Below are 22366 nucleotides of genomic sequence, written 5' to 3'. Positions count from 1 at the left end.
ACAATCAGTTGTATTAGTTTTTGTGGGGCACCAAGAGTTTGTTCAAATAGAACTCAAGAGTTAAAATATAATTTCTATGGCAAATTGACATTTTTAAAAAGAAAAGCATATTTGATTGTATATGAACAAATGCTTGCACAGCTTGACCCCAAACTCTACAAAAGACGAAGGGGTCCAAATTTCTAAGGTGACATAGCCCTTGGTGCCCCCCTTATGTTGTTCATATGTAAATATCCTCAAACATAAAATGTGTATTCTGAAACCCGAGGTGGAGTTAAAAAAAAAAAAAAAAGGAAAAAAAAAAGGAAAAAAAAAAAAAAAAAGAAAGATATGAAGAAATGTGTATTATTCATTCAAAAACTATTTTGTTAAATAGACCTGAAAAGAAGTGTGATTCAGCAGAAGTGAGTGTGGATTTCTTTTTTGTTTACTTAGTATCATGGTGATGATTTTTTGGATGCGAGATTACCTAAGACCATATGACAACACCCAACTTACAACCACTATATAATCTGCAGTTCTTTACTGTGAAAAGCAGAGCATTCCCTGACACCTAAATGTATGGTGGGGATATCACGTGAAGGTAAATCCTCCTGGTCAAATTCTTCTTGAAATTCAGACTCATTCTCGATGTACTAAAACCACACAAGAAAAGACACACGATACGAACATGAAACTTTACTGCTGACCCTGAACAAAGCTTTTCTCCAGGCAGTCTTTACTTTACGCAGAACATTTCCAGATAAATAAAATTACAGTATTCTTCTGGCTCACAGCTCTCAGAGAAAAACAGGAGATACCAGTGCTTAATGGTTTTGGAACGCTCAGTGAGTTCAAGGGCATTACTCACAGGTTCATTTCTCCTTTCTATTTCATTACAAGGCAGTCTGGGCTTCTATCTCGTCCGTACTGCTAATTGCCTTCTCCTACCTCCCAGTGTGGACAAGAAAAGGGAAGCAATTTTATGCAGCACATAGCAATCAATAGCAATTAGGTGCATCCCTGACTAATCCCATTGAATCCCATCTTGGGAGATGGCCAGTAGAAGACCTCTTAAAACACATGCACCTGCAGACCACTGCTGGTGGTGGGGAATGTACACATGCTTGTACACATGCCTGCGCCCACACACACCCATACCCACACGCACTAAGTGGATACAAAGGAAAACTTTTGTTTTTTTCTTCACAGCAAGTGCCAAAGTTGTGAGGGAGCAATTAATTGCTTTGTTTTTCCTTTTCAATACTTAATACTGAGCGTCCATCGATTCGAGAACACGCTCCCACCAAATGTATAAGACAGGCCATTTCAGTTTGATAATTAGATAATTATCTCTTCCTGGTAAACACATACAGGTGAGGCAATGCAATTTGACTCAATATCATTAGAAATTGCTACATTAAAAATGTGTGAAATGGCAGTGTCCTAACTGAGTTTAAATAAATTTTGTGTAATTTTCCCTTCTCCTTCATCCAGCATAGGTGTAAACAGCTGTTTACTTACCAGGCAAGAAGGAGCAGTTTCAAATGTCACCTTTTTCTCACCAAGAGCTGTCTGCAATATTAACTAGTTTGTGTCACATCTCTTTGTCAACTAAAGTTAGGACACTTATGAACTTAGCCCCAGCCTGTCTTGTAATTTTTTGACAACTCATTGTAGCCTCCAATTTGCCCTGAAAATGCAGTGCTGTTCAGAGAACACATGGCAACTTCTTGTCTTGTTAATGCAACAATGGCCAACAATGAACTTAGTCAAACTAGTCAAGCAGGAATTGGCATGAAATCATGCTCGATGAAAGAAAAGCTCAAACAGAGTGGTTGCTGTTGCATCTGGAATGAAAATTCTATCCAGTCTCTGAATCTAGTTATACTGTTGCCTGATAGACAGTGCTCCTTGATCTACGAGGAAAAACCTCCACCATGGAAAAGAGAAATGAAAGAAAAAAAAAAAATTGTAACAACTGCATTATTGCTTTAATCATAGCTTGTTATTGATTTAAACTTAACCACCACATATTAAAAAATATTCATTATTACATGCTGTAAATTAAGCGGTGGCGTAAGAATGATGATTCAAGGGTATCAAAAAAAAAAAAAAAAGTCTTAGACCATGTATTGTGGGTCTGACACTGGAAGGAGTTGGAAAGCTGCAATGCAGTCAATAATCCAGGTGGAGGGAGCTGACCATACCTTGCCTCTCCTCACCACAGCTGGTTTGTGAGGGCCTTGGGGGTCAAAGATGATGTACTGGGTGCACAATGCCTGGTCAGAGCCAGGCAGGGCATGGTAAGCGGCAGCACTCAGGGTTTGTGTCACATCGCTGTCAGGCTTGGGCTGTCGGCTCAGGAGCTGGCCCCCTCCCTCTCTGAGCAGCTTGGTCAGCTCGTCTTTGGTAGGTGCCTTAAAGGAGCCCAAGAAGAAGAAGAAACATCCATCGAAGAGTGGTGGGAGCTACAAAAATTAATAATCAGAACAAAGAAATTCAAGGATTAATGGAAATTTGGTGATTTTGAACTTTGAACTAAAACTCTCTGTGTATCCAAAACACAGCTGACAATCACAGAGCCCTGATGTCTTTTATCTTCCTTCATTAAAAGTGTTAGTCACTGTGCCAGCATGAGGATAAAACTTCGGTCCTCGTGAGCACACTGGCAGAAGGATTAAAGTCTCTCCTATTGTTGATGATGAAGTTAAATGCTGAATAATTTCTTTGCCACTGTATCTAGGCTCTCATATTACCAAGAGTCTCCTTGGATGCTTTGTATTTACTTCTTTACTGCAGAGCCAGAAGACATTTTTATGAGTGCCGCTCTCCAGACAAACTCAGAACCACTTAGCACTGATGTTTAAAGCAGCACTGAATTAGGCCACTGGAGACTGTTCTATTCACAGCATCAATGAATTCAACTGTTTTTGGGTAAATTGGCTCTCTCAAAAGTTTCCAGCAAGAAGGTTCTTTGACTACACTTGGGTATGATTTCTTCTTTTTTTTGTGATCAAGACTGATATTATTGTTTTTCTATAACATTTTATTGTTGAACATTTATTCAACTTGGAATGGAAAAACATCAAAAATCTACTAAGGAATGTGTTTGTATATTATCATGTCTACCTGCCCAGAGGTAACACTATAACAAACTCTATCAGTCTGTTTCTTAAGCCTCTCAAGGTGATTCTACACTTTAGGAAACAAATCCACGATCACAATATCATGTATTTAATACAGTGCTAAAGGATCTGGGCTTGTTTCCCCACATCTTACTGGATTATTATTTTTTTTATGCAAAACAAAAAAAGTCAAATTGTCATCAAATGTATTTTCAATTGTATCTTAACTAGGTAGTGAAGGCATAGAAACACAGTTATGGACAACATAAATATTCAATATGCCCCCTTTCTACAAATCAATATTTAGTAGATTTCCTTCATAAGGAAATCTACCTTTTTGTTGGGTGCAATTTTCAAATCCTGCCATGACATTCTTTTAGAATAAAAGTCTTGATTTTTACTTGGCCACTTTAGGGCACTAATGTTGGTTTGAAGTCATTACTGGATAGCTTTGGTTTCATTTTGCGTTGTTGTCCTCCTGAAAAATAAATCTGAGTCGTTGTTCTCTGGTGGATTGCAGCAGGTTTTCACAATATTTTTGCTGCATCTACTGTATTTTACCCACTTCATTTTCAAAGGTAACAGGGCCTGCTGCAGAGAAACAATCCCACAGCATGATCCTGCAAACACCAGGCTTCAAGGTGGGCATGGTACGTTCCTGCAGAAGCATAAATCTTTGCTAACACTGAACATCCAAAAAACCCTGCCCTCTCTAATTGTTACTCCATAAATTATCTTCCTATGTCTGCTTGTGCCTCCCTATTTAAAATTGTTGACTGAGATATGCAAAATTGCTTTCGTGTTGCAACCTTTTGCTAAAATCGTTTTAATGGATTTTTTTGTCTCATTGATATTGACTGAAAAGCCCATAATAACAGTGAAAACACCAAATTAACAAATGGAAAAAGTGTGGTATCACATTGACAAAGGTATTCAGTCCCTTGACTCTATCTGTGGTGAAGTACTTTCAATTATTTCGACTTTCATTTTCGTTAAAAAAAAAAAAAAGCAGGCAAGGCTGTGAGTCATTGTTTCAAAACACAAAGTGTTCACTTTTAATGGCATGTGGGCTGCCAAACAACAACCCCTCCCCGCTGCTTGGAAGAATCAATTTTTCCAAAGGACAGATGGTTAAGACAATCTATACTCTTCTTTATCACATATTTGTTTGTGTCTCATTTACCAAGCTACACCTGTTGACACGACTGCGTTGGGGGCCTTCTCCGGCTTCATGCTCAGTTTCGGGCATCCACTTGTCTGCCTGCAGACATGCCTCCACCCCTGTAATCAAACAAAGGGAGAGAAGCAAATAAATTAAATAAGGCTGGAGCTCATTATGTTGACTTGAAAGAGTGTGACAAGGCAATTCCAAACAGAGGATGACAGAGCTTATCTCTGTTTTATCACAACGAGATGGAAGATTTCAAGTATTGGCAAAGCTGCAATGGTTGACAGCAAAAGATGCCCAAAGCATGATGGAGTTAATGATGCAACCTTCATTTTAAGTATCTCAGCTTAAGCTGAATTCAAGCATCGTCTCTTTCTCTCTGTCCCTAGAGGTTTTACACCGTGAAATTATAATTGTGTGACAGCCAACATCCTGACACTTTTTGAGCTAGAAGAGGACTTCTGTTCTAAATTCTAAAGAAATGCATCTCTAAAGACAGAAAAGTTTCTCTTAAAAGTACAGGCAGATACGAAGAGGGTAGAAAAATCATATATTTTAATGACCCTGTCACAGTCAGATAAAAATACTGCTTCTCAACACGACAGATCACTGCAGCTGTTCGTAGTAAGCATTTTATAACTGAGTATGCTTATATGTTAAATGATGCATAGTTCAGTTAAAACCAGATTGGATTTGATCAAAAAAAGTACAAGGGATGTCAAATAAACCTGAGCATGAGACTTATAGAGAGACTGAATGTAGACTTGCAGTGCAGAGAGTGCATTCACAACATTTTTAACTGTCACAGATGCAACCAGTCCCACAGGTCTAATATTCATCTGCAAAATATCTACATTTCACCACACCCACACAACCTTGAAATTCATTAAATCTTGAGCTGCAGTTTAGTGTTCCACTGCTGCTTCTAGGTGGAAAATATGGTTGCACAAACAGAATAAATGTGTACATGCATATGTGTGTGTGTGTGTGTGTACATCCTGTCACAATGCACTCAAACACACAGTCTCCAGGAGATAAGGTAAAGGACAATTACATTCCTTCATTCACTTTAATTACATCTTTCACTTATAGGGTCGTTGTCAGAGACTTGGGCAGTGAAGAGGGGAAATACTGAGGTTAATCACTCTGGACATTGGTACTTAGCGTGGAGACGTCATTAGCATCTTTGTTAATTACCTTCATATACACTGAAAGGAAAAAACATCTTAGACCCTTTACCCTTCCTGAATGAGTGAATAAGTAAACAGTCAGAGGAACCCACTTTCATGATTAACCGTGAGACGAAGTGTGGCCACAATATGAAAGCACCCACTGGTGACATGGGTTGGACTAAATCCGGGGGGTAAATGGCTGCTCTTCCTTGATATTAAACTAAAAACCCCTGCCAAGCTACACGGGGAATAAGAAAATAAGTATTGAGGTATTCACAGTAGCTAAACCCTATTCACAGTCCTGAGCAGCTGCGTCTGACAGGGCTGCGTGTGTTCCAGCAGAGCACGGCCCCAAAGTTTCTCAGTGGCAGCAGGAAAAAAAATAAAATAATAATAATAAAAAAATAAAAATCGGCTAGGACTCACTTTGGGAGGAGGCAGATGGGTGCTTTCGGCCTGTTAATAGTAGGAATGGCGGAGACAATAGCGAAACCACAGGTAAATAAAGCTGGTACAAATTGGACAAAAAAAAAAAGGAGAAAAGAAAGAAAAATCCAATCAAAAGAAGGGATGTGTGCTTCTTGCTTTGTCTCCAATTGTGAGATGAAAATATAAATCTCTAACTACGGTATTTAATTCTGATGTGTGCGCCTTAAGTTTGGTTAATCTTTAGAAAGACAGGACTAGACAGATCTCAATTTGTAGTAAATGCAGCTTTAGTATAAGTTGCCAGATATGTATGGTTGGTGAGCACGTGTCCATGTTTTGGTTTTTAATAGGCACAAATATAGCACAGAAAATGGCAAAAATCACTGAATTGTTATTATTCACACCGAAATACGGCTGTTACAAAATGGAACTCACAGGAAACCAACACAAAAATGAATTTTTTTGTAGGTGAAAGAAAAAAGGAGACATTTAAGAAAGAAATGCCATAAACATTTGATCTTCTATTTAAACTTAGCACAGGCTTCTAGTTGGAATCTTGCCCTATTAGGCAGGATGATGGTGATGTTTATGATGGATTTCAGTTATAACACTGAAGCTGCCTTTTCAAGGAAAACTGTCTCAATGAAATGTAAGGCTGATAAAGAGGTAAGCCAGAGCTTGGCCTAGTTGACAGCAATTGCGCACAAAGGCAGGTGACAGTGAGAACTTGGCCGCTTATGTGTGTTCACACACATACACAAGGACAGAGACAGATAGGATGGCACAGTGATTGCCATGAGGGAGACAAGCTGTGTCAAGTGCTCAGCCTGCGTGGAGAAAAGAGAAGGGGAGGGCAGAATGTGGTCCAAACACACAAAGTTTTATACAATGAAACCACCAGAAACCTCAGCACACATACAGAACTTAAATGCCTTCCTGGCAGACAAAGAGACAAGTGTGGATGGCATTTTACTCTGCACACATTCCACTGACGGATACATCAGTCAAGAGCTCATCAAGTATTTGAACAGTTTGACAATTCTATTTTTACTTTCTTCAATTTGAGACTGATTTCTTATATATAGATATATATCTATATATATCTATATATTTATATAGATATATATAGTGAGACTGGCTGAGAATGGATAATTTTTTCCCTAAATTTTCTTGGTGCAAATCAAACAGATAAAGAGAGGTAGCCATCCTCCCGTGATATTAGTGATATTGAAGCCTGGCAGCACCCTTATTCCCAGATTCCTTCCTCCAGTCTCCCACCTGCTCGATTTGGCTGTCAGACATGTGAGCAGGTGTGTGTGCATACAAACACAGCAGCAGGCACAATTTACCTGAAAATTACCTGTGGCAAAATGCTCTTTTTATGTTTCCCAAGATATTTCATCAGTTACAGAAAATAAAAGAATATTGTATTTAGAGGTTCCTTCTTAAACACAGGTCCTGATTACATCTGGAAGATGCAGAGATGAAGAAACACTGAAATGAAAGTACATATTTCAAAATAGCCTGGTACCAAAGAGGAATTAAAACTCTCAGTATGCCTTTACCAAAAAATACGCTAGTTTTCCATATCTTAGGTAAATGCCCAATAAATCAATGCATCCTTGTGTTCTGTGAAAGGTTTAGAATCAAAGTAACAGACTGAATTTAGGAACTAAGATGTTGGTCCTAAAAATTATTAGTACTAAAAGAACTCCAATCCATTCTCTGCACTGTGGTTTAAAGCCCAATATTTACCACCAAGATTTTTCCCAATTGTCCTAGCCCACTATATGCCAAGAGCCACCTATAACTGCAACAAAATGTAAACTGAAGATGCAAATGGAAAAGCTTTTTCTTGTGGCTGAAGCACCACTGAATCACAAACACGATAGCTTTACTGTGATGAAAGGTGTATATACATCTAAAAATATATTGAAAATGCTTGTTTTCACCACCGGTACAGGAAAAACAATGTTTTTATGTCTTAGTAATTAGTGTCCATGATGAACAGAATTTACAATGTTTAAATGTAATATAAGATTGCATGATGAAAACCTGTGCAGCAGCACGACTCTTAACTTGTTTCCAATTTGTATGCTCTCAGCTGGTAGTGGTACGACTCGAATGGCAGATATGAGGGTATGTTCTTATCTAATACTACAGAAAAAAGTTTCTCACAATTATGAACTGTTTAAGGTATTAAATGAGCAATACGAGTCTAAATGCCAATAAATAATTGACATTTGTGCTCTTGTGTCTAATTATCAATCTATTATAGATAACCTCATCTGCTGGTCAGAAAAATACAAAAAGCAGCTGTCTGGCAATGAGAAAACTACAGCTAGTCTAACTGCATCGAGCAAAATATCAGCTTTAGATAAAGATAAACAATTCAATTCAATTCTTTGAGTCCATAATACCATTGCTTATACTGCAATACTCCAGAGTTGCAGTGATGATGCAGAGTATTAAAGGCATCTAAACTGAACTGTCAGGAATTGGAGGAATGAATCACAATGAACATCCAAGCATAATTGTAATTCATTGTTGCAGAGAACACAAATTCCTCTGTTGCATGCCTTAAAATCTAGGAGATTATGCATTTAAATTGATATTTTGGATCAATTCTGCCTCAATGTCACTGCGGTTGGACGTTATCCAGGTTCCAGCTCCAGCATTGTCTGACACGACATCCAAAAATAGCATCTGTCGAGAACTGCTCAAGCCGACAGCTCACTCCATACTTACAGCTGTATCTGACAACCCAGCAGCCAGCAAGGAGACCCAGGAGGGTGGAGTAGGTAGTGGGCATGGGTCCTTCTGGCACCACAACATGGCTTACTGGAGGGAGAAGAAAGACAGACAGACAGACACAGACACACAAAGCCAAATTGAAAAGGTGTAAATGAGTTGAGTTGCACATGCAAAAAAGCTGCTGCCTGCTGCTGTCCTCTTTGTGTGTTTGTCACACTTTCCAGCTACACATTGTGCTATTAGTGCATGCTAATGTTGGCTGGATACGGTTAACACCTGTTACAACATATGAAAGAATATAAACGTATCTGAAAACAGGAGTAAGAATCCATAGAGAAGGTACACTAAGGCACAGAAGGTCTTGTAGATTGATGTTAACATGCTGTTGTTTGGCAGGTCTAATATCATTATGTCATTTCATTGTTAACGTTTACAAATTTGCACGAAACACAAGGTCAAGCTTAGGGAGATGAGAATACAGGTCTGTACTTTCAGCAATTTATTAGATGCCAAAGTGCAAAACTGATTTTTAAATAGAAGACAAAGCTAAAATAATGCTACTCATTCTTAGGGGACGGGGAGGCTCAAGGAAACTATTCAGAAGTATTCACATATGGAACACACAAGCCTCAATAACTAATTTGTACTGGAAGGACTCATTTTTGACAACAGGTCTTAGTATCAGGAAAACAACACAGCTGTTCTTAAAGTAGATATTGATTGATGATATTGATCTCTCAGGCCTCCAGGAACTGCAGAAGCAAATTAATATTAATGTTTTTGATGCCAGATTTATGCCAAAAAAGTAGAGCAAATCTTTTTGTGGAAATGTGCTGATGTTCCAGACTCCAGCAGGGAAGAAAGGCAAAAAGGTTCAATGCTACATATCAAAAGGGAATACAATAGCTTATTTCATCATTACAAGTTTATTAAAATTTAAATACAGGCTTATTACCTCTTCATTCAACAAGTGAGCACAGTTGACAAGTGCAAAATGAACATAATTGTATCTCAAGGGCAAAACCTTCTAACACTGTGCAGCGACCAGGGATTTGTGTGGATTTCTAGCTTTGGGTTCAAACCATTCTCTGGAAACATCAACTTTCACCCCTCTGGTCAGAGCTGGGAAACACTTCTGTTTCATTAGTTCTTATTCATCACCCAGACAGCACCTCAAAACATTTTATGAGAAATGATTTCAATTACTTTTGTTCTGTTTTATTCTTCCAACGATTACTATGCAACAGCCAAGGAGCTGCTGTATGACAATGATGTATACAGCTCTAAAAGCACTTGCTAGTGACTACTGAACTTTCTGAGTGTTAATGCGCAAACTGCTGGCTTTTATGACACAAAGAGGGTGCGTTATAGATACTAAAGCCTATAGAGGCTGATTCTGTGGGTATCATAAAGTCCCTTTCAGGTAAAAACCATCTCCAAGGTAAGGCCATACTGTGCAGTATGTAATTTTCACAGCAAACATTATGATCAGGGAAACAGACTAGCATAATTGCAGACCCCATTGGGTGGCTGAGCCTGACATTTGCCCATCTAATACATCTTTCAGTTGAACTGGGCATCCAAATGATGGTTGATTACCTATCAGAATGTTTGGCAGTAAACAAGCTTATGAGCCATGGTCCCAATGTAACAGTAATTGGCTGGTAGCTGTTGTTAATTTGCAGTTTTGCAAAAAGCCTATGTGTTACAAATAACAATATTAAAAAGCAATTATATATGATCATAACCTAGGTTGGAATGCTGAGGAAGTTTCAGCCCCAGAGGGAGGTTATGTATGAATCACAAAAACATTACCTGAGCCAGAAAAGGTGTCAGCCACTCTGCCTCCTAGGAGCTCTCCCAGTTTGGCTAGTTGAAGGAGTTTTTGCTGAGATAGCTTGCTGGCAAGAAACACCAACGTTTCATTCCTCCTCATGCAGTCACTCACCTAAAAAGGGACAGAAGAACACAGTGCAGAAATCTCTTGGTCAGTAATGCAATAATATCAGCGCTCTAGCCTTTGCGGTTCTTATAGATATGCAGACGTACCACAGAGGGACCAGCTGAGGGGCTAAAAGATGCATTAGCATATTGAGTTCCCTCTGAGGCTTCGTGGAAAATCTTGAGCATCTCCAGACTCACTGCATAATCTGCAGGCTGCTTTCCATGCAGATTACTGTGAAGAACATTCAAGAGAAAGTGTGTCAGTGTCCCACACACAGCAAAGCAGACCAGCTGGTGGCCACAGGAACAGACAGACTTGTTAAAACAGCACAAAAAACCAAAACAAAAACAAACCGCTGAGTAAATATGTACTTTGTTTTTCCACCAAAAATTACACTGTCACAAGGTAAAATCAGGTCAACATGCATAACAAGATTTTTGGTAATTGTAGTTTTGTTGTGTAGTTGTATCTATGTGTATGTAATGGCATTTATTTATGGCGTATCTTCGAGAGTGCTCAAGTTTTCCTCCTCTGTCTATAAACTGAAATTAAACGATAGAAATATACTTTTTGTGGAAAATATCAGTTCATCTCACACTAGTTAAACTTAAATTAGACTAATAGAATTATTTTAAAGCACTGTGGCAAGTGGCGGCCTAGCTAGCGCTGTTGCCCCCGGTTCCCAGCCTGAGGCCTCTTGTGTGGAGTCTGCATGTTCTCCCTGGGTTTCATCTGGGTACTCCTGTTTCCTCCCACCATCAAAGACATGCATGTCTAAGTTAACTGCTGACTCTAAATTGTCCGTAGGTCTGAGCGTGAGTATTAGTGCAGATCTGTCCAGGGTGTACCCTGCCCTCACCCAATGTGAGCTGGGATTGGCTCCAGCATCCCCCACGACCCAGAAACGGATATGCGGGGTGAGATTAGTGGGTGAGTAAAAAAAGCCAAATAGGTACTGCAAATTAAGGTGACAATTTGTCAAAATGCCAAACAGAAGACATAACAGATGAAAGTAAATTAGCAGATTAAGTCCCGAGTCATTATAGCTAAGGTTCTACAGTATGTGCAGTAGATTTAAATAACTCTGAAATAAACAAAAGGTTTCTGAAAAAGGATCTTAAACCATAATTTCCCTTTCCTTCTGAGAAAACCTAACTGTCATAAACTGCTTCAGTATCTAGTTAGCTGCAGTCTTCCATTTTCAAAAGGTTTTCCTGTCTATTGGAAACTTACAAGAGATTTTTCATTCTTAAATGTAACAATTTAAGGTTCTTTTTTGTACTGCCACGGTTTTGAACTGGCCAAGCAGGACATTAAAAATCAATATTTGCCAGTCCAGGGCTAAGAGAAAAAACACTTTGGTGATGTCAGAGCTAGCTTGGTCTGTAAAACTGTATATTCAAGTGTGCCATTTACTTTGTTTGCAAGATGAAATTAAGTTGAAATCTTTACTCTACTTAATTCATAGATTATCCATGTACAAGACTGATAGCGCAAAACAACCAACCAACAAACAAATAAATAAAAAGGGTTAATAACATTATTCAGAAGTCATTCTTAAGCTTTCTCAATGGCACCTATTTATCTGGTCAAATTCTCTTTACAGATTTAATATAGCCATTTAAATCCCCCATTCAGATTTTGTGTAATGGAGGCTTTACATCATTGCAAAAAGAGCATCATGCATAAAGACTCACAGAGATGAAAGTGCAGCTATCCCTTGGTTACAATAGAGACATTAAGGAAAAACCTTCAAAGTTTGTATTTTTGTGTTTGAGAGAGCTGCAAGAAACAAGACTACGGTCACCTTGAGGAAAGAAGAAAAGGAGAAAAGAATAAAAAAAAAAAAACAGCACAGTAGCAGAAGAGTAGACAGAGAGGAGCCAAACCCAGCGGGTTGTCACTAAAAGATTAGTCGTCAGCAAAGATAACACCTGGGGGACAATTAATAGGTCCACTGGTCCATAAAATATTTCATTTGGATTCATACCCCGAGTCCCATACAAATACAAACATAAACTGTCTTTGACACTTATACATATCCACACACAACACCCCATAGCATATGCAGCTGCATGTGACAAGAAAAATAATGTGCCGAAAATTGAGCAGGAGGTAAAGTCGACGCTCAAGTCTACAAGTGGGAGGAGTGACAGTGGTAAAGTCAGTGGATATCTGCTGTAACCATGACTCGCTTTCAAACTGGGGGATATCAGATTAATTTTGAGTTCTTCACACCACCATTCTTTACCAATAAACATAACTTGACCTACAAAACTGACTAAGCAATAATTAGAACAATAGCTTTTAATTGCTCATGAATACCTTAAAGAACCACTACTGTACTTTATTGAATGGAATTTTTAAGTTCATTTCTTATCCTCATAGAGAACGATATTCCAACATTTTGGGAGGGTACAACTGAAAATTCAACCCAAGCTAAAGATCACACAGGAGCTGACAGAACTTTGAGTAAGTCAGCTCAGCAGTCAGATGAAAAAGAGAGTAACGTGCATTGATAGAAACACATTGCACGTAACTGATGAGGCAAAGGGCATGGTCTGAATACATTTTTAATGAAATGCTTCATTATTTACATTTCCATCATGAAGAATCCACTCTGAATTTGTCTTGATAGTTGAATTAGTGGAGTGCTGCAGCTTATATTGACAACAAAGTACATGAGTCATCCAAAGTCTCCATTTAACTTTGTGAAAGTGCTGAAGTTGTCATGCAGATTCCCCTTTGACACCAAACTGTGCAAATACTGACTAAATTTGCTTTGTTCAAGCTAATAATAATGTTCTGAATGTCATGACTGAACAAAATGAAAGGTCTAGAAAAGAAAAGGGTGGGGACTCACCAGGGCTGTGCGCTGTTTTGACAATAGGATTAAACTAAACACAGACAGTACACCTCATTTTAAAGAGTGGAGGAAAAAGAAAATGGACATACAATCAATAAAAGCTGAAAGTATTATCATATCCATATTAAATTAAATTTGCCCAGTGAAGTTTTCTGGAAAACTAACAAAATCCATGGTTTCTTCCAATGACCTGTTGTACTTTCTCCTTAATTTCTTTTACTACACATCTTTGTGAAAGTGACAAGCCTTGGAAGAAGTGCGGACTGCCACCCTGCATGGTTACACCTTTGAGTGTGCACACATGACAACCACCTAAACGGGAAGTTGGGGCCCACTCATAATAATCAGTGCTCTTCAGAGCCAAAATGCCACAGGATACTGTAAATGAGATAAGCTAAACAAATCCATTTAAGAAATTCACATAATATTTCTAAATACAATACTGTATTTAGTGTGGTTTAAAAAAAACAAACAAAAAAAAAAAAAACATTAGGCAATATTATTCCGTGTTATTGTGTCAGTGTAACGGATTCAATGTGAGAGGTACAGGTGGTGTTAAATAACATCTCTATGGATTCTTTGCTTCAGGCTAGGAGTGGTCATTAGGATAGTCAAAAGCCAATTCAAATGCATTGGGCATTTTCTTTCCCACGGCTCAAACATGATTTTATCGTCATACTGCACTGAAATTAACATAAATAGTCAGAGCTAAAAGCTTGTGGTAAGAATTGGAAACTAGTTGGCAAGATTTAGTAGTCAATGTATAAAATATACATTAATGTTTCCAAGGCCGAAGCTTACAATAAGGAGCCAAGCTGTGTATACTGTGTATTTTCAGATACAAATCTGGCTTCAAAATAACAGAAAATGGCTTACTATATAAAATCTATTACTTTTCACTTAATAATAACTGGTCGTCAAGTCAAAAACCTGAGCTGGATAGTTGGAATATTAAAGATTTTGAGATTTATTAGAAATGACAGGGGGAAAACACTGAAAAAGAAAAAAGGGCCAATCATTCAAAACTTGAATGCACAGAAAAACAAAGTCTACAATGAAAGTTTGCTAGACCTATATTTCTATAAACAACCGAGTCTGCCAGCCTTTCCATTAGAGATTGCTCTGCTGTGCGTTTCTGTGTGTGTCTGTCTGTGTCTCTGCATTGGGGTGGTGTTTCTGGGCACAAGGGCAAAGACTGCATTCATCTTGCAAACACTGTCCTAATCACGGCCTGTTTTTTGGCTTGCAGACAAGTAATAAAGGTAACAAGAAGAAAAAGTAAAGCCTGGGAATCAGGATTCATCAGGGCCTAGAGGCAAATTAAAGAAATGAAGACAAAGGTAGCATTTGACTAACTCAACAAAACATTGACCCTGATCAACTACTCAACTGATTAACCAGCATTCTCTCCCCCATTATGGACATGGTGCTATATAACTAGTCTACCTCCAAAAGCCAGAAACGCTGATACAGATTCAACTGATTTGCCAAAGATCTAGCCAGCATGAGTGGATTCTCACACCTCTATGGACTTGAATGCTGCATTAATGCTTGCATTGTACATCAATCGGTAAACAGGCCTTAAATGATATATTGAACAAGGGGAAAAAAGCACCACTCAAGAATAACAAAGGAGCTGTCATGCAATGAAACACAATTGCTGTAAAAATGAACTTGCTTATAATGTTTCATTTCTGGTGAGATTTAAACGTTAACCGTCAGTGTAAAGGCATGAGTTATCCACCTTTACATACATGGAGGAAGAAAACAAAGACTATACTTTTTGTCTGGCTCAATTGGGGATGGGCACCACGGCAGCGTAGTCATTAGCGCTGATGTGCTGGAACAAGAAAGTCCGGGTTCAGTTCCCGGGCTTGGGGCCTTTCTGTGTGGAGTTTGTATGTTCTCCCCATGACTACGCGGGTTTCCTCCCACCATCCAAACACATCATGTTTGGGCTAATTGGTGACTCTGAATTGTGTGTGACTCTAAAAGGTCTGAGTGTGAATGTTTCTATCTGTCTGTCTCTGTGTTGGCCCTGTGATGGACTGGCAACTTGTACAGGGTGTACCCTGCCCTCAGCCAATGTGAGCTGGGATCAGCTCCAGCCCCCCCCCCCCCCGTGACGCGGAATAGATAAGTGATAGAAGACAGATGAATGAATGAATAAATTAGGGATGTAACAGATTTGCCATGCTTCATTATGGCTAACAAATTTCACCATAAATGCATTTGATCATCATATTATTCAAGCAAGACAGGATGAAATTTGATTCCCAAAAAAGTAACTCTTTGGAAACATTAGAAAGAAAATGCAGCATTCTTGGAGTCAGCCTCATATGGAGGTTGGCACAGGATTGTGATAAAAACTGGTGAGTAAAAGTGGTGCAATTTAGCAGTGGGTACAGTTATTTTCAAAATAATTTAGGTCCACAAAAAACTTGTTTTAAAGTGGCCAGACTGAAGCAGCGACCAGAATAGATTTTTGTACCATGTTAAAAGTCCTGCTCCTGTTTTCACCATTACTAATGGAAAACCTAGTTATCTGGTCACCTGATGTTACGAAAGCCCACTGTCAAGTAAAACAAGCCACATATGCAGTTAATAACTATTCCTGCAGTAGACCTTATTGTCAGTGATATACATTATGTTTTCAGGCCTGACCCTAATGTTGTGGTGGGCCACCCTGTTATTCATTTGACCTTGAGCCATTCCTGCTTACACACAAAAAAAAAAAAAGTGCTGTAGGGTAAGATTTTACCTACAAACTCAATATATTTCTGAGAAAAAAAAAAACAAACAGCAGCTTACAGAACATTCCTTGAGGCTCCATGCTGTAGTAGCAATTTCACAATGGCTGGATGACTGTTCCTCACAGCATCATGGAGTGGTGAGTCGTTTTCATAGCCAGGTGTGTTCAATAGGGCTCCCCGGGAGACCAACACCTCCACAACTGCCATGTGGCCCAGGTTACATGCTTCATGCTAGAACAAAAAGCAACAAAACAACTTTCACAATTTATCCTGCGTTACTTTCATCAGATTTTTCTCTCTCATGCTGTGAGAAAAAAACAAACAAACAAACAAACATGTTTTTTCATATGGAACGTAAACTCATTTCTATTATCAATCACTGAATATATTTTCTACAGAAGATGCCATTTTTTCAGAAGGAGATGCTTCCAAGAATTGAAAAGAATTTGATTATCTGTATGGCGATATTTTTTCACATGTATTTTCTCTCAAGCTCAATCACAATTTATTAATTTATTGGTGTGGAAAACGCAGACTGTCAGACTGTCTTCAGTTCTGTAAAGTTTCATTCCATACAATCAAAGTTTATCCCATGTATTCAAAATTCTTAATGTGTATTAATAATTTCCTAAATGGCTTGCCATAATAAACACACACACAAAAAGACAGTTTTTGACTGACTCAGGTATGTTTGGGGTAGCCCAATGCACAAAAACACTACAATCCACAACTCACACAGTAGAAAGGAGTGTTATTTTGAAGAAAAACTTCCATGCAGTAAAAGTCGCAATTAACAAACAGGCCTTTGTGTGACAACCCACTAAGTAATTGAGTTTTTAAAAATAACAAATAACAATAACAATCACATAACAACAGCCCCAACAACATCCTTTAGCAAAGAAAAAGAAAATAAAACCATTGGAAGCAAATAATTGTTGAAGAGTTTCTCCGCAAAACAGAATAAACTATTTAAAAATATATCACTTGTCTCTATTAGTCTTACCAGAGGTGTCCATCCTGCATTATCCTTCAGGTTAGGGTCTGCCCCCTGGTCTAGCAGTTGATTGACAGTGTCTACATCTCCCTGCAGGAGCCATAGAGAACAAAAAAAACTGTAAATGCAAGCCTTCCAACATAGCAGCTGATCCCAGAGTACCACAGCCACAGCATTTATCAATCACATCCATAGTGGGCCATTGATTACCTTGTTGGGGATCCAGAGAGGGATTATGGCTGTTTGTAAGGATTACTGTAAAACTGTTTATTCTCAACAGAGCACTACATGGCTGTTTGATTTTCTGAAGACAAAGATGTTCATCTGACTTAACAATCAGATTTTGAAAGATATTTAATCTATTTTAAGAATACGAAAGGCTGAGCACTTAGCAATCTATTTTAGCTGATGCCAAATCAAAATTATTTCTGACTGTCTATGAATGACTGAAATATGTATATATCTATATATATTAAACTAATTTATATTTGTTTACAATTTAAACACCAAATACATTTGAGATGAAGGATAACAATATAGCTGCTCATTTATTGCAGAATACAACAAAAATGGAGCAAAGGTTAAGAGTAAAGCTCAATAATTAATAAAAAAAAAATATATGCATACCTTTATTGCAGCTAAATGCAGAAGGGTCTCTCCCTTGTGGTTCCTCTTAATAACAGCAGGGCTTCCTGCGCTGGTCTGTGCAACAGGTGCACTATGAGGAGATGACTTTCTACAAACAGGGATGTGTCCTTGTTCTTCTCTGGAGATTTTGGTGTTTTTTTTACATTTGGGGCTAGTCAAAAATGGAGGGTTAAGGACAACTGGAGACATCTGATTGAGTGATTTTCTCCTCTGGCCTGTGGAAGTCCTGGGTCTTTTTGGTGTTGTTTCTAGGATGCCAACTTTCTCCCAAACTCTGGCTCTTTTTGAGGAATGCATTGGAGGAGAAATGTCGGCTTGTTTTTCAGGATCACCAGTTGGATTGAGGTCTTTTGAAGACAGAGAATTTGGCTGGATTACAACATCTGACATGTTCAGACCATCTGAAATGGGGCAATTCATTTGAGTGGCGCTGCTGTCAGGCCTGAATTCATCAGTACTCTCTTTTGGCACTTCAGGCTGACGTTCAGAGTCGACAGCAGAACTTAGGAAGGAAACCCGTTTAGTAGACCTCCTTGTCCTTCCGTCACAGAGAAGCTCCTGTTTCTTTAAGGGAACTTCATCACTTAGCCCCCATTGGTGATTTACGGCCGCCAGTCTCTTCTTTTTTGTCATCATCTGTTTGATCTGTGTTCGTGTGGTCCTTGTGGCTCCTTGCACCGATGCCTTCCAGTTGGCAATTTTTTTTTTATTTGACCTTTTCTTCCCTTGTATATTTTTACTAGTGCATTTTTGAGAAGAAAAAGATGATTCCTCAGATGATGAGGTGAAATTGAAAACTGACAGATTCTGGTGTTGAGTGATAATGGTTTCTGGCTGTGATACATCTGTTTCTCCAGGAGACCTGCGGTTTGGTATGATGGCCCCAGAAGTCTTCTCCACTGTGCAGCGTACCTTGCGGCTGGAGGGGCTGAACCAGATCTTGAAGTTCTTCTTGTTCTTAAAGACAGGGCTCTCGGGTAGTGTCTGAATCTCCACGCCAGAAGAGGCTGGAATAAATGAAATTTTTCACTGTGAATTTCTATCAAAAAGGCTTCATTTGTGTTTCTGATAACCTTCCACTACTTGTTGAAATGAAAAATAGAATAATATCATAGAACCTTGATTTATGCATCACTAACCACAAATACTGGCATTTGACAGAGGTACAAAAGTACATAATGAACTTGTCAACCTTTGGTTTTAACTGTTTAAAATTGAACACCACAGCAACATGCATGTGTATTTAAAATTGAACAATACTGAGAAAGATGCCCTGTAGTACTTGGTTAGTGCCATTACATGATTGTCATACTGTAAACAACAAATGGTGGCAAAATTATATAGTTAGTTATAGACAGAAGTAGGAGAAATGGGTAGGAAATACAATTTACAATTTCAAGCTGCTATATAATGCTGTCACCTACCTTGTTGTTCTACAGGATGAAGCAAGGACTCCAGACCACAGAAGAGCTGTACGATGCTGCTCAGCTGTCTGTTGATTTGGATATCCTTCACCCATGCAGGGCTTTGACACACCACACAGCCATCTCCTGCCCGGGGGCCAGCACATGACCTGGGCAATAAATGAATTAGGTATGTACTGTTCATTCATTAATTCATTCCTCTTATTAATTTCCAGGTCGCGGGGGTGCTGGAGCCAATCCCAGCTCACACTGGGCAAAGGCGGGGTACACCCTGGACAGGTAGCCAGTCCATTGCATGGCCAACATAGGAGAACATGCAATTTCTGCACAGAAAGGCAGGAAGGTGAACCTGCCACCTTCTTGTTGCGGGGCAACAGGGCTTACCACCACCGTGCTTCCCGACTACTTCACAGTTAAATAAAAAGAGTACAAACAGTTTACTGATTTACTTTGTAAGACCATTCAGTCATGAAGAGGGGACATAAATTGAGGCTGTAGTTTATGACTACAGAGACATCAATCCCCTTCAACCAACTAGACATTTTTAACTTGCAAGGAAAAGATATCTTGCCACAGATGTGCAGTTTTTAATTTCTGGCATTCTGTCAGCAAAACACAAAAAATTTATGTTAATTAAAAAATGTCAAAGCTAATAATTATTATAATTACATACAAATTGTTTGTTCTCTACATGTCTTTTTTGAAATACAATGGTTGTTAAAGTCATTTCTCACAAAAAACACCAACAAGTAAAAAAAAAAAAAGTTCATTGCTTGTGATACTTGGTTGGTCAAAGATAATAAAAATGGGCAAATCCTATATATATATATATATATATATATATATATATATATATATATATATATATATATATATATATTTGTACCTCTAAATTTACTCAATTTTAATTTTTTTTTTTTAATATACAGGGTACAAATCCAGTAGTACAACATCCTCCCTGTGGGCATTTTGATTTGTTATGAAAACAAATACCTACTGCATGTTTTGATTTATAAAAAAATAAAAAATGTAAATCGAGACTTCATTCCTTTTAGGTATACCATTGTACAAGCATGCACATTACCAGAGTGTTGGCAGTTACAGCACCTAATTGGAAATGGAGCCGACATTTAAATGATTAGTTACACCTGTATATGACAAATAAATGTCGCCTGCGTTAGAGGTTTATTATTAACAAGCATGTAGAGTAATACATGTTTAGCTGAGGTTACATTACCTGCACAGCATATGCTCACACATTCCTAGACAGACAGGCTCCTTCATTAGATTTGTGCTGAAAAATAAGATTTAAAAGTCATCAGTGTGGTCACAACAGTCAAGGTCATCCATCTGGTGCTTCTGAGAACTGTGCAGAAGGAAATAATACACACATTCAACACATGTGACCTTCCATTTGTATATTGCTAACTACTACCAAAGACATAAAGCTCAGGCTGCAGCAATAAGTATGTAGTTACAAAGCCAAATTATTAAACAAAAAAGTGACACACTGATATGATAGGCCAGCAGTTCAGAGATCAGTCATTTAATCAAAATGTGGGCCTGACTTGAAAGTATTTGCAGTGACAAGTTACCTAAAAGCACACAGTGATGGGAAAAGACCGCATCTGAAACATTAATGTCTGCCAAGTTTCTGCAGGCACTGTAGAGAGTGAGGATAAGCAGAGGGACTCTCTCAGGCCATCCTGCATTAGAGCGCATTGAAGCTAGCTGCAATTCAGTCTGATTTGACAATTGCAAAGGAAGATTGAGGCAGCAGAGAGCATCCGTAGGATCTCTGGCTGTACATATTATATATTTAACATGACCTCAGCATCTGAAGCAGCCAGCACTGTGAGGGACCCTTTCTACACTTCTTACAGACTCCTCAACCATCTGTCTGTCTGTCTGTCTCAGGCCGGGTGCCGTGGAGCATCCAGCCCGTGCAACAGCTTCTTCCTGCAGGAAGTCTGGTACCTCAGCATCTTAATATCAACGCTCACCTGAATTAAATTTACACTCTAGAGTTTCAGTTCAGCTTCTGAACAAAATGGCAGCTTGTTCACTGTGTAATCGTTGCACAGCTGTGTTAAGATTCATCCACACCGTGCCACACGGAGATGTCTATCAAGAGCCATTACAGTCAATTTGAGTTCAACAGAGAGTGATTACCTTTAACTGTGAGAGCTTTTATTTAGCCGTCTGTTATTTTCAACACTCCCTTTAGCACGTAACTTTACGGAGCTAAGTGCGCCTGTTGAGGTGAAGCCAGCTCAATCCGACAACAACGCAAACAACGACGGCTGCCCTTCGCTTCACAATGCACAAACTCACCATTTAGAGCAAAGCAGCAGCTGTCGGAAGTTTGCCACGGCCTCTTTAGTGCTCTTCCAGTCCGCTGACTGAATGGGGACGTCGTTGTTCATTTTTGTTGTTGTTGTTGTTGTTGTTTCTTGGATTGTTCGCTCCAGCCGATGTTAATGAGCCACATAGCAAATCGAACTCACTTCCTGGTACTTGCATTTCCCGCCAAATCGGAGGAAGTTACGCAATTGTCCCCGCCCCGAACGTACGTCGGTAAGTCTTCTGTGTTTTCCGTTAAACTAATTTAATTATATTAATATATTTAAGGGCATTTAGCATGGATGATTGTCATTTGAACTGAGCACAAATGCATAATTCAACAGCAGAACCACTGGTGGTATTTGAACGTTTTTTTTCCCTAGAGTTCAGCAAATTTGTTAGCTTTACTTTTTGTTCCAAGTTTTACAATTTGAGCTTTGACACTTTTGTAATCACTGCTGTGTTTATCTACAGCAATTTCTCAGTCCAATGTAGGCATTTTAAAAAAAATAACAAAAGGGGGGCTAAACTGATTCACTGGTGTCTGATAAGCTCCGTTTGTTTCCACATTGATAGCAAACCGAGCTGATGTGTCACTGTTGGTTTAATGCATTTGCAAAATGCCACTGTAAACAACTGAATATGAATTTGTGTGCAGTCAAATGAGCTTGAATCAGAAATTATATAAATAGTTTATCCTGTAGCTTAAATATCATAATGTGGCTTCCACTCGCTGAATATTGATGTCCCACACAGAATATTA

General features: G+C 38.7%; 1 protein-coding gene across 1 annotated transcript; it reads right to left on the bottom strand.

Annotated features, from left to right (window-relative positions):
* Positions 1 to 2094: 2094 nt before the first annotated feature.
* bard1 (BRCA1 associated RING domain 1) lies at positions 2095 to 21720 on the bottom strand. Its single transcript, XM_029530621.1, has 11 exons — positions 21595 to 21720; positions 20498 to 20554; positions 19261 to 19409; positions 17816 to 18843; positions 17198 to 17278; positions 16253 to 16425; positions 10680 to 10806; positions 10446 to 10578; positions 8625 to 8717; positions 4291 to 4388; positions 2095 to 2450 (listed from the first exon to the last, which is right to left on the bottom strand). Exons 1-11 carry the CDS (start codon positions 21684 to 21686, stop codon positions 2103 to 2105), a joined length of 2379 nt encoding a protein of 792 aa, XP_029386481.1. The 5' UTR covers positions 21687 to 21720; the 3' UTR covers positions 2095 to 2102.
* Positions 21721 to 22366: the final 646 nt, after the last annotated feature.

This window comes from Echeneis naucrates, chromosome 21 (assembly GCF_900963305.1).
Source record: "Echeneis naucrates chromosome 21, fEcheNa1.1, whole genome shotgun sequence".
NCBI classification, from domain to species: Eukaryota; Metazoa; Chordata; class Actinopteri; order Carangiformes; family Echeneidae; genus Echeneis; species Echeneis naucrates.
Note: the sequence above shows the minus strand (reverse complement) of the source record. Positions and strands in the feature narration are given on the sequence as shown.